Here is a 13,764-nt window from a genome sequence, read left to right as displayed (position 1 = left end):
CTGTGAAGAAGAAAACAAATAGGAGAAATGTCAGTGGAATCCAGGCCATAGTGTGGAAAGATGTCGCTTTTAAACTGTGGCAATGAATTTTAAAAAAAGATTTGGAAAGTCTGGAACAGTGGACTGGGACCCTATGTCCATCTGAGTTGTCAGTGCTGATTGGCTCCTTCCCAAGCTGTTCTGTCATTACACAGAAAGATCTGTCAGCAGTGTTGACTGGGCATGCCAGGGAGGTGAGAGGTCTGGGGTGGGGGCATTCTCACCTTGGGGTAATAAGACTAACCCCCTCCACCCTCTTCTGGAGGAGGCCAGATAGTTTGAAACGGAGGAGCAAATGTGCTAGTACAAATGCTGTTGTTCAGCAACGAATGTAACAAGTAACAAATGTACTCTGCACATACGGTCTCTTCTCTCATGCTCTCTCTCTCTCATCACCTTTCTCTCTCACTGTCTTCTCACACACACACGCGCGGGCACACACGCACACACACCATCTGTTTCTTGATTTTACCCTCCCTCACTCTCCCAGTTCAGCTGAATGCAACATGTTTCATTGGCAAGAAACACATTTTGTAAATATTGGCAAAGCTGTTTATATGTGTAATACATTCTCACTGAAACCAGCAGGCCGATATGTGAGTATATTGACTATCTTTGTATTTTTACTGAGTTTGAGACAACACCTATGTAGGTACACAGTACGTATTTGAGCTCATTTGTGATGGAAGTATTAAATATTAGCGGCGATGTTTATTCACAGCCCCTGAAACCTCCCGCACCTCCTCCCCTCTCCCTGCAGTGTGCTGGTAGAGGCAGGGCATGTCTGGCTCACTGATATCTATGGTGCAGTGAGCCCAGAGAGAGAACCCAGCTCCCAGACAACCTGGAGGACCTAGAACAGGTGCTGAAGGTGAGCATAACCTGCGTAGGTGGCACAGCGCAGGCCCAGCCCTCAAGCCATGCCCTGTGAAACGCTGGAGATGAAATGCGCCGCGGTGACGTTGTCTTGGGGAACAGGATTTCATCAGGATTTTTTTCATTTTATTCCTAAATCTCCTGCGTCTATGCATAAATTAAGGGATATTTCTGTTAGGTCATTGTGAACTTGTCACTGTCACCACTTAACTGTTTGTGGATATCCACCCGCCCACTTCCCACGAGACACGCACACGTTTTCTCTTTCCCCTGGTGTTTCCTTTCAAGGAAAGAGGACGAGAAAGACAGTCGTGGGTGTCATTATGAACTTTGACCTCTGCTCCTTCAGCATATGCAGGTGTAATTCTGAACTTTGACCTCTACCTCCTCAGTATATGCAGGTGTAATTCTGAACTTTGACCTCTGCTCCTTCAGTATATTTGAGTATATTTTGAACTTTGACCTCTGCCCCCTCAGCAAATGTGGGTATATTTTGAACTTTGACCTTTGCCCCCTCAGCATATGCGGGTGGCAGCAGGGTGTGGGCAGCAGCTGCAGCTGGAGCATGACCAGGTCCTGGCTGTCCTTCACATCAAGCAGCAGGAAGTCCACCTACTGCAGAAGGTAAGAGCCACCGACTGTGACCCAGCACCCAGAGAGTAGAGCCACCGACTGTGACCCTGCACCCAGAGAGTAGAGTAGAGCCACCGACTGTGACCCAGCACCCAGAGAGTAGAGCCACCGACTGTGACCCTGCACCCAGAGAGTAGAGTAGAGCCACCGACTGTGACCCAGCACCCACAGAGTAGAGGCACTGACTGTGACCCTGCACCCAGAGAGTAGAGCCACCGACTGTGACCCTGCACCCAGAGAGTAGAGCCACCGACTGTGACCCTGCACCCAGAGAGTAGAGTAGAGCCACCGACTGTGACCCAGCACCCAGAGAGTAGAGCCACCGACTGTGACCCAGCACCCAGAGAGTAGAGCCACCGACTGTGACCCTGCACCCAGAGAGTAGAGTAGAGCCACCGACTGTGACCCAGCACCCAGAGAGTAGAGCCACCGACTGTGACCCTGCACCCAGAGAGTAGAGTAGAGCCACCGACTGTGACCCAGCACCCACAGAGTAGAGGCACTGACTGTGACCCTGCACCCAGAGAGTAGAGCCACCGACTGTGACCCTGCACCCAGAGAGTAGAGCCACCGACTGTGACCCTGCACCCAGAGAGTAGAGCCACCGACTGTGACCCTGCACCCAGAGAGTAGAGCCACTGACTGTGACTCTGCACCCACAGAGTAGAGGCACTGAATGTGACCCTGCACCCAGAGAGTAGAGCCACCGACTGTGACCCTGCACCCAGAGAGTAGAGCCACCGACTGTGACCCAGCACCCACAGAGTAGAGGCACTGACTGTGACCCTGCACCCAGAGAGTAGAGCCGACTGTGAGCCAGCACCCAGAGAGTAGAGCCGACTGTGACCCAGCACCCAGAGAGTAGAGCCGACTGTGACCCAGCACCCACAGAGTAGAGGCACTGAATGTGTCCCAGCACCCACAGAGTAGAGGCACTGAATGTGTCCCAGCACCTAGGGAGAAGCACTGTTAGAGAGCTAGACTTCGGACCAGGGAGGGGTGACTTAGGGAGGCTCACATACCTTCTTTATTGTGGAACTATCCCAATTCAGTCCATATTTAAAAAAAAAAAAACATATCTTAATTTTTTAACAGGTCTATATATGGGACCAATCCGTTCAGCTCTTTTTGCTGTTTCCTTTTAAGTTATGTATGTTTTCTTTTGCGTTTATAGTTTGTCCAATGTTGGCGCGTCAGAACTTCCAAGTCCAACCATGTTCCAACCATTATAAAAAATGGCTTGTAGTGATTTTCAGTTGATAAAATGAGTGAAATTATTGTTTTTTTAACTCTAGGTTTGGTTGTCTTGGTGCTGTAGCTTTGGAATGCTTGAGCCACCATTCAAAGACAGCGATAATAACCATCAACGGAAGTTTGAGGCGCTCTTTTATTAAAAGCAAAAGCTTTTGGCAGTGTGGCGATATTCACAGATACGTCAGGCTGGCTCATGGAACAGTCAGTCACACCTCGTCATTTAATTGGTTTGGTCTTTCCTTAGGGATCCTCAGCTCTGGCATCTGCTGGGTTCTCCTAGCTGAGCGGTCCCAGGAGGCTGTCCTTAAGGGTCCGCATTGAAACCATCTGGCCAGCTAAAAGCAGCTTTCCTGTTTACATGGAAAGACCACAGCATGTTTATTCTTAGGTCTACTATGGCTGTTGATTGACAAATCAAAGAGCATTGAGACATTCTCCTCCGTAAATAGAAATGCAGTGGCCTGTTCCTTACTCTACGCTCAATGACTGCTGTTGCACTGAAAAGAAAGTGGCCTCTGTCGTTTGTGTTTTCCCTGGCTCAGGTTGAAGCTGAAGAGGAGCATGAGGGCGTGGTCCACCTGTTAGAGGTGAGTGGGGGCATGGGCAGGGTCAATGCAGGATGTGGGCGGAGCTATTCGGGGAGCGAGCGGGAGGATGTGGGAGGAGCCATGGCATGGATCAGAGACAGGGGAAATGGGAGGGGCTGCACTGGGCATTGGGGGGAGTGTGGAGGCTGTTTTTGGATGGAGCCTTACATGAGGTCTGAGAGCGTTTTGATGGTACCCTGGAGGTAGAACCAGGCTGGAGGTTTGGTGGGATTTGTGGGGATGGCGTAGCCCGTGGAACAAAGATTGGTCAGTATCTTTCGCTCTCATTTTCTTTTCCTATCTCTCTCTCTCTCTCTCTCTCTCTCTCTCTCTCTCTCGTGCTCTCTCTCCATCTCTTTCTCTCTCTCTCTCTTCATGTCTGTCTGGCGAGGCTAAGGTTCGAGAGCTGGAGCAGCAATGGCGGTCACAGAGTGAGCCGCTCAATCTTCTGACGAGGGAACCGGAGAGACTGCGCCCGGGGGTCGGGACGTCCGACGCTTTTAGCGCCAGTCCCCTCGCCGTGTGCGACAGCCCCCCGTCCCCCAAAAAAGCCCCCTCGCAGCCTCACAATGGACTCGCCGCCGAAACTGGGACAGGTCTGCCTGCCTCCTCTCGCTGGAAAAATAAAACATGCCGTAGTACTGATGAATTAAAAGTTTGAATCTGGTATATGGAGATTGTTCCCTCCTGGCTAGTTTGAAGCTCCTTGTTGAATTTGTATTTTAACACCATGGGTATGAGTTTTTTTCATGCATAATTAATAAACTACGCCTGTATTTTATGGGGTTCTTTGGCACTCATGGTGTTAAATTCCGGATTTCGGCTGATTTCAGGTGGAAGGAGAGGCGACTCCAACACTGAGGTCGAAGGCCAAGTACACAGGAAAGGTTCGCCTCTGCACAGCTCGATACAGGTGAGAGAGACGGCGCACTGGAAGGATCGTGTGAAAATGAATGGGGCTTGACTCACTTCCTGTTTTAGCACCAATAGGCCTGTGGGTAATTGAGTTTGGGGCAGTGTGTCATTAATTACGGCTCATAGAGCATCTTTTCTGTCGGTTCACTTATTTACATACGCGAGGTCCATTTAAGAGCCAGTGTTGCTGGTTATTTTGGGAAATTGAGTTTGAGAGATTAGTGCAATATCAGATTTCCCGGCTCAGTGAGTTCTGCAAGTTTCTTACACTGCACTGCTTCCTGACTACAACCCCCTTAGGACTGCAATCTCTCAAACGACCGCATTAAAATGATTCCAGCGATACGGCTACTGTGCCCGTCCCTGCCAGTGCGGTGTGTGATGTTAACCGCTTGCCTCTCCACATGTGCTGCTGTCCTGCAGTCTTCACTCTGTCCACGGGCCTGTCTCATTTCGAGCCGGGAGCTTGATTAAACTCATTTTGGTTGCTGTCTTCACTTTAATCAGTTTGGCTCCCCGTCCCTGTCCTCGAGGCCTTAGTTAGACAAACTTGGCCCGGCCAGAATTTTAAAGACTCAAATTTAGTAGCTTTTCTGTATTTTCTGACATTTATAGTGCCGGGGTGTCAGGGTGGACTCTTTAGCCAATCAATGACTTAAATTATTAATTTGTGCTGAAACTCATTGAAAACCAGCAGACACTGCAGGTTTAACTCCAGTCCTGGAGGGGGCGCTGTGTCTGCAGGTTTAACTCCAGTCCCGGAGGGCCGCAGTGTCTGCAGGTTTAACTCCAGTCCCGGAGGGCCGCAGTGTCTGCAGGTTTAACTCCAGTCCTGGAGGGCCGCAGTGCCTGCAGGTTTAACTCCAGTCCTGGAGGGCCGCAGTGTCTGCAGGTTTAACTCCAGTCCTGGAGGGCCGCAGTGCCTGCAGGTTTAATTCCAGCCCTGGAGGGCTGCAGTGTCTGCTGGTTTTCAGTGTGTTTCAGCACAAATTAATAATTTAAGTCATTGATTGGCTAAAGAGTCCACCTTGTTCTCAAGACCTTAATTTCTCTGCTGATAGAAAGAAAACCACAAATACCAGCAGGCACAGTGGGCCTCCAGGACTGGAGTTTGACAACCCTGGTCTAATGCTTCATTACAAAATAATCTGGCTTTATTGTACTTTATGTTACTTTCATGCTGCCATGCTGTAAGTATCTAAACCTCTAACATGTTGTTCCTCTCTAGTTATAACCCGTATGATGGACCAAACGAACACCCGGAAGCAGAGCTCCCCCTTGTGGCCGGGAAGTATCTCTACGTCTATGGGACGATGGATGACGATGGCTTTTATGAAGGTTTGCTCTCGGTCACCCACGTTTTATTGAATCGTCAACAACTTGCCTGGTTGCATTTTATTGTAAAATCATTATCAAGGATTTTCCATAGACAAATATTTTGATCCGTGGTTAATACGTGTTTCGAGATCGTTTTGAGCGGAGAGCTTGGGCAGACCCATTATGGGCTGCAGTGTAGTATAATGGGTAAGGAGCTGGTCTTGTAACAGGTTCGATTCCCAGGTAGGACACTGCCGTTGTACCCTTGAGCAAGGCACTTAACCTGCATTGCTTCAGTATATGTCCGGCTGTATAAATGGATGGCAAGGTGAATGTAAAAAGTTGTGTAAACGGGTGGCTCGGAGGGCGAGACAGTTGAAATGGACCCTGATTCGGGTCGAGCTGTTGTTCGGACGTGGCTTCTGATCTCTTTTTTTAAAGCGACGCGTCCGATCCGGTGATGATTGACGGTCGGGGCGTTCCTCCTCAGGTTCCCGAGCGCGCCCGTGTCTCCGGGACGTCTGCGTGACCCGCGGGCGCGACTTTCGCGGCACAGCGTGCCCGTGCAAGGGGTCGCTCGAGCCTGATGAATTTTTTATCGTCGCTAATTGAGGCTGCTATTTTTAGCGGTTGACATTACGCGCAGGCAGTACTTAAACGCGGTAGCCTTTCCGCGCGCCGACGGCCGATTAGTAGCATCGCGCTAACGCTCGGTCTGTCAGGCTAAAGCTCGGTTTGTTTTTCACCTTTTGAACATTTTTTGGAATGAAAGTTTATCTAATAGTTTAACCTCTCAGCCGCCAGAGGACCTTCCAGTAGCATAATGGCGCATACTACACACAGACCCTGTCTTAAATTAATCTATCGCTAATCTAGGCTCGATAGCTTTGCTGCTTCGAAAACCTGTTGGACAGGAATGACAAAATCTGAGGCCAGTTGTACGACTGGTTTTTTCTACCTGATAGTGAATTGACGGGTTAACACTGCTGATTGGCCAGAGATTTAACCTGCCTGGTGTCCAAGGTTTAAATGAGTCCTGATTAGCGGGGACGAACGAAAACCAGCTCCAGATTTGAGCAGCCCTGCAGCTCTCAGCTTTGGAGGTAGCTAGGTAACTTAAACATGATTGACAGGCTTCCTATCCAATAGGATGCAAGATCTGTCATTTGAACTATATGCTTTCATGCCTGATATTTGGACAGCCGTACGTAACAGCCATAAGGGCAGAGGTCTGAGGTCAAAGAGGTTCAAGTCTCCATCTGACATGATCTCATAAACCCGTCGAATCTATAGCAAATATTTGTAAAAATACGATATTTTGTCCACTATTTAAAGTTGTGAAAGCCAGTGTGCTGGTTGATTTAAACAGGCTCTGATACAAAAAGAGATTTTCTTTCTTGTAGTGAAGTAAAGCAGCAGTGAACTTCATCCAGCACTCGGCAAATGCATTCGCTGCGGTGAAGAAAGGAAGAACAGGAAGTGGCTGAGAAGTCAATCGAAGCTCTTTGAGAAAGAAAGCGCGCTGCATAATCCACCGCGGTTGAAAATGTGCCAGGCTTCGGCTGGACCTTACCGCCTCTCTGTAATCTCGCCAGTGAGCTCTTTAGTGTGGGTTCTGAAGCGAGGCTTGCCAAGCATACTTCTGAAGTTTACAAGCTGTTCCGTTGAGAGGAAGAGATGAAAATGGACCAGGACTAGAAGGCAGACACAGTTTGAAAAGAGCACATTGATCTTAGCAGCCAAAGAACAACAAAAACTGAGATAAATCACCTAGGGGCGTCTGTGTAAAGAACGTGCTCGTCCAAATCAGATACGATGAAACTGCTTCATGCTTTTTTTAGACACAGAAACAAAATTTTAATGTTGTTGAAGGATTTTGTACACTTACACATACACACAATTTTGACGTTGATGGTTTTTGTATGGTGTGTGCATGTGTGTGGGTGTTTGTCTGCGTGACTGTGCGTGTGTGTGTGTGTGTGTGTGTGTGTATGTGTGTGTGGGTGTGCATGTGTATGTGTGTGTCTGTCTGTGTGTGTGTGTGCCTGTGTGTGTGTGTGTCTGTGCGTGTGTGAATGTATGTATGTGTGTGTGTGTGCGTGTGCGTGTGTGTTTGTCTGTGTGTGTGTGTATGTGTGTCTGTGAGTGTGTGTATACAAAAACTTCAGTATTCAAATAAAAATTTATTTGCACGTCTCCACATTGGTAGGTATTGCCAAACACTTTTTTGTAACTAAATCATTACTGAAATGTAAATAATAATAATAATCTGCAGCAGAGGTACGCAGTAGCCATCTAAAGGAGCCCCCCCTCCCCCCCTCTCTCTGTGTGCCAGGGGAGCTGCTGGACGGACAGAGAGGCCTGGTCCCCTCCAACTTCGTGGACTTTGTCCAGGACAAGGAGACAGCCTCGAGCGCGGACGGGGACACGGACCAGGGCTACCCGAACCACGCCGAGGGGGGCCTGCAGGGCACCGAGGGGGGCCAGCAGCAGGACGGCCGGGCCGACGGGGCCCCGGGGGACACGGCGGGGGGCGCCTGCGCCAACGGGACGGGCGCTGCCTCGGACGCGGGCGCGGCGGAAGAGGAGGACGAGGATGGGGTGGCGGGGGGGGGAGCAGACGCGGTGCCACACCCCAGGAAGATCACCCTGATCAAGCAGCTGGCCAAGAGCGTGATCGTGGCGTGGGACCCCCCCTTGGTCCCCCCCGGCCGGGGCCCCGTCACCGGCTACAACGTCCTGGTGGACAAGGAGGTGCGCGCCAGCGTGCCGGCCGGCAGCCGCACCAAGGCGCTGATCGAGAAGCTGAACCTGGCGGCGTGCACCTACCGCGTGTCGGTGCAGAGCGTGGCCGAGCGCGGCGTCTCCGACGAGCTGCGCTGCTCCCTGCTGGTGGGGAGGAACGTGGTGGTGGCGCCCTACTGCCTGCGCGTGGACGACATCACCCAGGACTCCGCCCTGGTCTCCTGGCTGCCCAGCAACAGCAACTACAGCCACGCGGTGCTCCTGAACGGCGCCGAGCACCGGGAGGTGCGCCCCACCTGCTACCGCTGCCGCCTGGCCGACCTGCGGCCCATGACCGTGTACAAGGTGACTGCCGTGGCCAAGCCGCACCAGATGCCCTGGCAGCTGCCGCTGGAGCAGAGGGAGAAGAAGGAGATGTCCCTGGAGTTCTGCACGCAAGCGGCAGGTCAGAGGCCCCGCCCCCCCTGTCAGAGGCCCCGCCCCTCAGTCAGAGGCCCTGCCCCCCTCAGTCAGAATCACCGCCCCCCTGTCAAAGGCCCCGCCCCTCAGTCAGAGTCCCTGCCCCCGGCTCAGTCAGAATCACCGCCCCCCTGTCAAAGGCCCCGCCCCCCTGTCAGAGGCCCCGCCCCTCAGTCAGAGTCCCTGCCCCCCTCAGTCAGAATCACCGCCCCCCTGTCAAAGGCCCCGCCCCCATGTCAGATGCCCTGCCCCCTTCAGTCTGAATCACCGTCCCCCTGTCAGAGGCCCGCCCCTCAGTCAGAGTCCCTAGCCCCCCTCAGTCACAGTCTCCACCCCCCTGTCAGAGTCCGCACCCCCCTGTCAGAGTCCCCACCCTCCTGTAGGAGTCCCCGCTTCCCTGTCAGAGGCCCTGCCCCCTCAGTCAGAGTCCCTAGCCCCCCTCAGTCAGAGTCTTCACCCTCCAGTGGTGACACCACAATGGAACACTTACTGAGTATAACCGGGTGACCATTTTGCACCCTGTTCCCATTTAGATCCATTATTTTCCTTTTTCTCTGGATTTCCATTTGGATAATGTTACAGGGGTAGCTGTGTAATGATAGCCTGTCTACTCATACCTTCTTTTGTTACAGAACAAATTGTTGTTTGTCGGGTTAATATTGCACTTAGTGATTATACGTGAGCCTCTGTGCCGTCTTGGTGATGCTGCGTTTGTGTATTCCTGAGGGTAGGCTAGCGCTGATGTTATGTAGCACTGCCTGCCAGGTGATGTATGTACTGCGTTCCTGTGATCGGTGATTGACAGCGCGCGGGTTTCACGAGCCGCTTCCTCCCTCTGCCGCCGAGAGAAGGTGGAGGCGGCGAAGCGGCCTCTGCTGCTGACACGTGTCCTCGTTAGCGGCCGCCGCGTCTGCGCGTGAGATCGAAAGGCCGCGCGGGGGCCGGCTGTGCGCGCGCCCGCCGAACGGCGGCGATTATCGGGACGCGGCGAGCCGCGCGCGGCGAAGGCTCCGCCTCCTGACCGCGCGAGGGGAGGAGCCTCGGAGATTAGGAAGCTTCCGCTCGCTCGTCTGGAGCGCGTGGTGACGCCGGCGCGAAGGGCGGGTAAATAAAGGCTTCGGACGCGTTTGCTCTGTCTCGTTCCCGTCTCCCGGGTAGCGGATGCAGGAGATTGCGTTTTCGGGGGCCCCCCGAGGGCGCTGCGGGACGAAACTGAAGCGTCCCAGTTTGGGGTCTAATCGCGGGACGCGGGTCGAGGGAGCGGCTCTATCAAAGACGCAGCGCGGAATCTGCTGGGGGCCCCAAACGGCGTCGGACGAGGCCGTGTGCTGTGTGTGGGGGGGGGGGCGCTGATCCACTGTAGAGTGACGTGTTCAGGGGACGTGGTGTTGAGGGGTTGTGGTGTTGAAGGGACGTGGTGTTGAGGGGATGTGGTGTTGATCCATCTAGTTGATCTATCTAGTTCGCTAGTTATCTGTATTCCTGCTGAATTGGTTGTAGTGCCTTGTAGCCCTCACCTCTAACCCCCCCCACAGGCCCCCCCCTCCCGCCGCAGGATGTTGAGGTGCAGTGCGGCCACGCCCCGGGGATCCTGCAGGTGTGCTGGTCCCCCCCCGCCCTGTCAGAAACGGGGACCTCAAATGGAGCCAGCGTCATCGGCTACGCCGTGTGCACCAAGGGACAGAGGGTACGTGTGGGGGGGAGGGGGGGGGGGGGAGTCGCCGTGGCGCTAAGCAACACCCCTAGAACCCCCTTGGGGGGAAGGCCCCGCGAACACATCTCTGTGAAAGAACGTTACCGGAGGGATGCTTCCTGCTTACAAAACTGAAGCGTCCTAAACTTAAGAGATGTCTTCTCCTGGCTGGCTTGATTTGCTTGGATAAATGTATCTTGCTGGTTTGGAGCCAGCTGTTTATTTATCCTTTTGGTTTTCCTATTGCTTTGATGTGGCATCTTGGTTCAGGCTGCTTAGAGACCGCTATGCTAGATAATCAGTTGCTGCATTTAGCCATTTTCGCATTTTAGAGTGTCCGTATAATAATAATAATCTCATTATTTATTGTTCTGAAACAGCCATAAATAAAATAAAATAGATTGCTTGTGCCTCTCTGCAAAGCAGCCGACCAAATTTTACTTATAGTTCAGATAAATGAGTTTATAAATCCTGCTTTAGGCAAAAAAAAAGATTTATTTCTGTTACTCCGATAAGACCTTGTTGGTCTTGTGACATGCTGTTCCAGGTCTAACAGAGCCAGTGACCTGGGACACCCCCATTAGCATCAGTGACGCGTCTTTACACTCACATATAATGGGCATTGACTTGCTTTTTTATGAGTCTGCACAGGCCTATAGAAGACGCTTTTCTGCCCTCTGCTGGAATTTAAGGAATACTACACTGAAAGGCCTCTGTGTGAGTGGTTGAATGTGCAGGGCTTTAGGTGGCAGTGTGAGGCTTCACTGTGTTTATTAGTGTCAAATTGTCTTTCTTCATTTACATGAGCAAACGTCTGACCTCTCGTAACCTGTGACATCATGACTGTGGTGATCAAATGCAGTAATCAAATGCAGTAATCAAATGTGGTAATCAAGTGCAGTTATCAAATGCAGTAATCAAATGTGATAATCAAATGTGGTAATCAAATACAGTAATCAAGCGCAGTAATCAAATGCAGTAATAAAATGTGGTAATCAAATGCAGTCATCAAATGCAGTAATCAAATGTGGTAATCAAATGCAGTTATCAAATGCAGTAATCAAGCGCAGTAATCAAATGCAGTAATAAAATGTGGTAATCAAATGCAGTCATCAAATGCGGTAATCAAACGCAGTCATTAGTAATCAAATGGAGTAATTAAACACAGTAATCAAATGCGATAATCGAATTCAGTAATCAAGTGCGGTAATCAAATTCAGTAATCAAATGCAGTAATCAAATGTAATAATCAAATGCAGTAATCAAACACAGTAATTAAACACAGTAATCAAATGCAATGTTCCAGTGCATTGATCAAATGCAGTGATAAAGAGTGTTGAGGTAGTGTTAAATAGGATTGTGACCCAGCATACACACTTAACGCTGGCATTTTGATTGACAGATTACTCGAGTGAATGGCGGATTGATTGAGACACAGCGGGCCTGTTATTCTAGTATCTGTGAGGGTAACGCGGGCTCTTTGGCTTTTCCCAGGTCGCGGAAGTGTTGCTTCCCCTGGCAGACTTTGTCACCGTGGAGCTGACCAGGATCCAGTGCCTGGAGGCCAGAGAGGTGGTGGTCCGCACCCTGTCTGTGCAGGGAGAGTCCCAGGACTCCCCGGTCGCCCCCATTCCAAGTGACCTGCTCGTGCCTCCCCACCCTCACACACTGCCACACCCACAGCACCACCCACACACGCTGCCACACCCACAGTCACACCCACACACACTGCCACACCCGCAGCCATACTCGCACCCACAGCCGCACCCACACGCACTGCCACAGCCACACCCACACACACTGCCGCACCCACAGCCCCACCCCCAGCCACACCCACACACACTGCCGTACCCTCCGCCCCACCCACAGCCCTACCCACACGCACTGCCGCACCCCCAGCCACACCTTCAGCCCCGCCCACCTCACCCGATCACAAAGTCCCCGCCCCCCCAGCAGCCGCGCCCACCAGCAGGTGCCGGTGAGCCCGAAACCAAAGAGGCGGAGCCGGGCGTGCGGATGGGCCAGTCCTGGGACCCGACGCGCTCCCCGCCCTCCGCCCCCCCTCCGCAGCACGGCCACTCCCTGGAGGCGCCCCGCCCCCCCGGCCGCCGCTCCCCCTCCCCCCAGAGGATCCTGCCCCAGCCGCGGGGCGCGCCCATCCCGGACACGCTGGCCAAGGCCATCGCCCGCCAGGCCGCCCAGAGGGTGGCAGCAGAGAGTGGCCGGGTGAGCGCCGCGGCAACGGGGACACGCCCCTCTACCGCAGACCATAATAATATCTGCAGGTTTCATAATTCTTATTATAATAGTCATATCTTGTTGCTCAGGAGCGGAGCGGCTTCAGGGAGGGGAACGGAGCCGGGCACGCCCTGCACTCGGACGAGGAAGAGGAGGAGGAGGAAGGTTATGACTCCGCGCACGTGAGGAGGCGGGGGGCGTCGGTGGATGAGTTTCTCCGGGGGTCCGAGCTGGGCCGGCAGGTACGACCGATTCTGTGACCCGCTGTGCTCCGTGGGCGTGGTTCCCTGACTGGGGGGGAGTTCGGGGGGGGGGGGGGTAGGGGTCTGGAGGGGAGGTTGGAGTGGGCTAGGGTGCTTTCGGAGGGAGCAGGGGGTCCCGTGGAGGTTCCAGAGGGGACAGAGGGGTCTGGGGGGGTTTTGGAGGGGGCAGGGCGGGGGGGTCTGGAGGGGGTTTCAGAGGGGACAGAGGGGTCCGGGGGGGTTTTAGAGGGGGCGGGGCGGGGGTGTCTTGGGGGGGGTTTCAGAGGGCTGACGGTCCGGGCTCGCCTCTGGCAGATCCAGTACAGCCAAAGCGAGGAGTACCACACAGAGAGCAGCCGCGGCTCGGACCTCTCCGACATCATGGAGGAGGATGAGGAGGAGCTGTACTCCGAGATGCAGCTGGAGGAAGGGCGACGGCGGAGCATGGGCCCTCACGGAGCCCTAAAGGTGCAGAACCCCCGTCCCCAACTCCCCCCTTTTCAAAATGACCCCAAACAGCAGGACCCTACTGCTCACCCTTGCAGTGTCCTGCTGTAGATACCCAGGATATTCGGGCTGACGTTTCCTTGCTTCGTTTGCAGGTTTTGGGGAACGCTCACGGTACGGGGCGACAGGTCCGCCACGGTCGGGATTCGGGTCGAGGCCCCCCCCAGCGCCGGCCCATAACGGTCCCGTCCATTGGTCAGTACGGTCCCCTCCCCCTGGGCCCTGTCAGTGCCCCCTTTTCACGTTGTTTCTGTGTACT

At 53.2% G+C, this 13,764-nt stretch overlaps 1 protein-coding gene across 23 annotated transcripts in view; it reads left to right on the top strand.

The window, feature by feature from the left end:
• LOC118212815 (RIMS-binding protein 2-like) overlaps nt 1-13,764 on the top strand; it is a 78,164-nt gene that overhangs the window by 50,750 nt on the left and 13,650 nt on the right. For 8 of the 23 annotated variants that reach the window (XM_035391166.1, XM_035391142.1, XM_035391144.1 and 5 more), the window contains exons 3-14: nt 800-910; nt 1,435-1,539; nt 3,345-3,389; nt 3,787-3,985; nt 4,223-4,302; nt 5,533-5,642; nt 7,957-8,811; nt 10,361-10,512; nt 12,013-12,744; nt 12,846-12,998; nt 13,314-13,466; nt 13,601-13,700. In XM_035391166.1, coding sequence (XP_035247057.1) covers nt 3,959-3,985; nt 4,223-4,302; nt 5,533-5,642; nt 7,957-8,811; nt 10,361-10,512; nt 12,013-12,744; nt 12,846-12,998; nt 13,314-13,466; nt 13,601-13,700 — 2,362 coding nt within the window. In that variant the 5' untranslated portion in view covers nt 800-910; nt 1,435-1,539; nt 3,345-3,389; nt 3,787-3,958. Of the gene's footprint in view, nt 1-760; nt 911-1,434; nt 1,540-3,311; nt 3,390-3,780; nt 3,986-4,222; nt 4,303-5,532; nt 5,643-7,956; nt 8,812-10,360; nt 10,513-12,012; nt 12,745-12,845; nt 12,999-13,313; nt 13,467-13,600; nt 13,701-13,764 lie in introns of all 23 variants that reach the window. The other 15 variants (XM_035391155.1, XM_035391157.1, XM_035391159.1 and 12 more) reach the window with 6 other exon arrangements.

Source organism: Anguilla anguilla, chromosome 14 (genome assembly GCF_013347855.1).
Source record: "Anguilla anguilla isolate fAngAng1 chromosome 14, fAngAng1.pri, whole genome shotgun sequence".
In the NCBI taxonomy this organism is placed as follows: domain Eukaryota; kingdom Metazoa; phylum Chordata; class Actinopteri; order Anguilliformes; family Anguillidae; genus Anguilla; species Anguilla anguilla.
The sequence above is the reverse complement of the archived record's forward strand: the minus strand, read 5'-3'. Positions and strand labels throughout refer to the sequence as shown.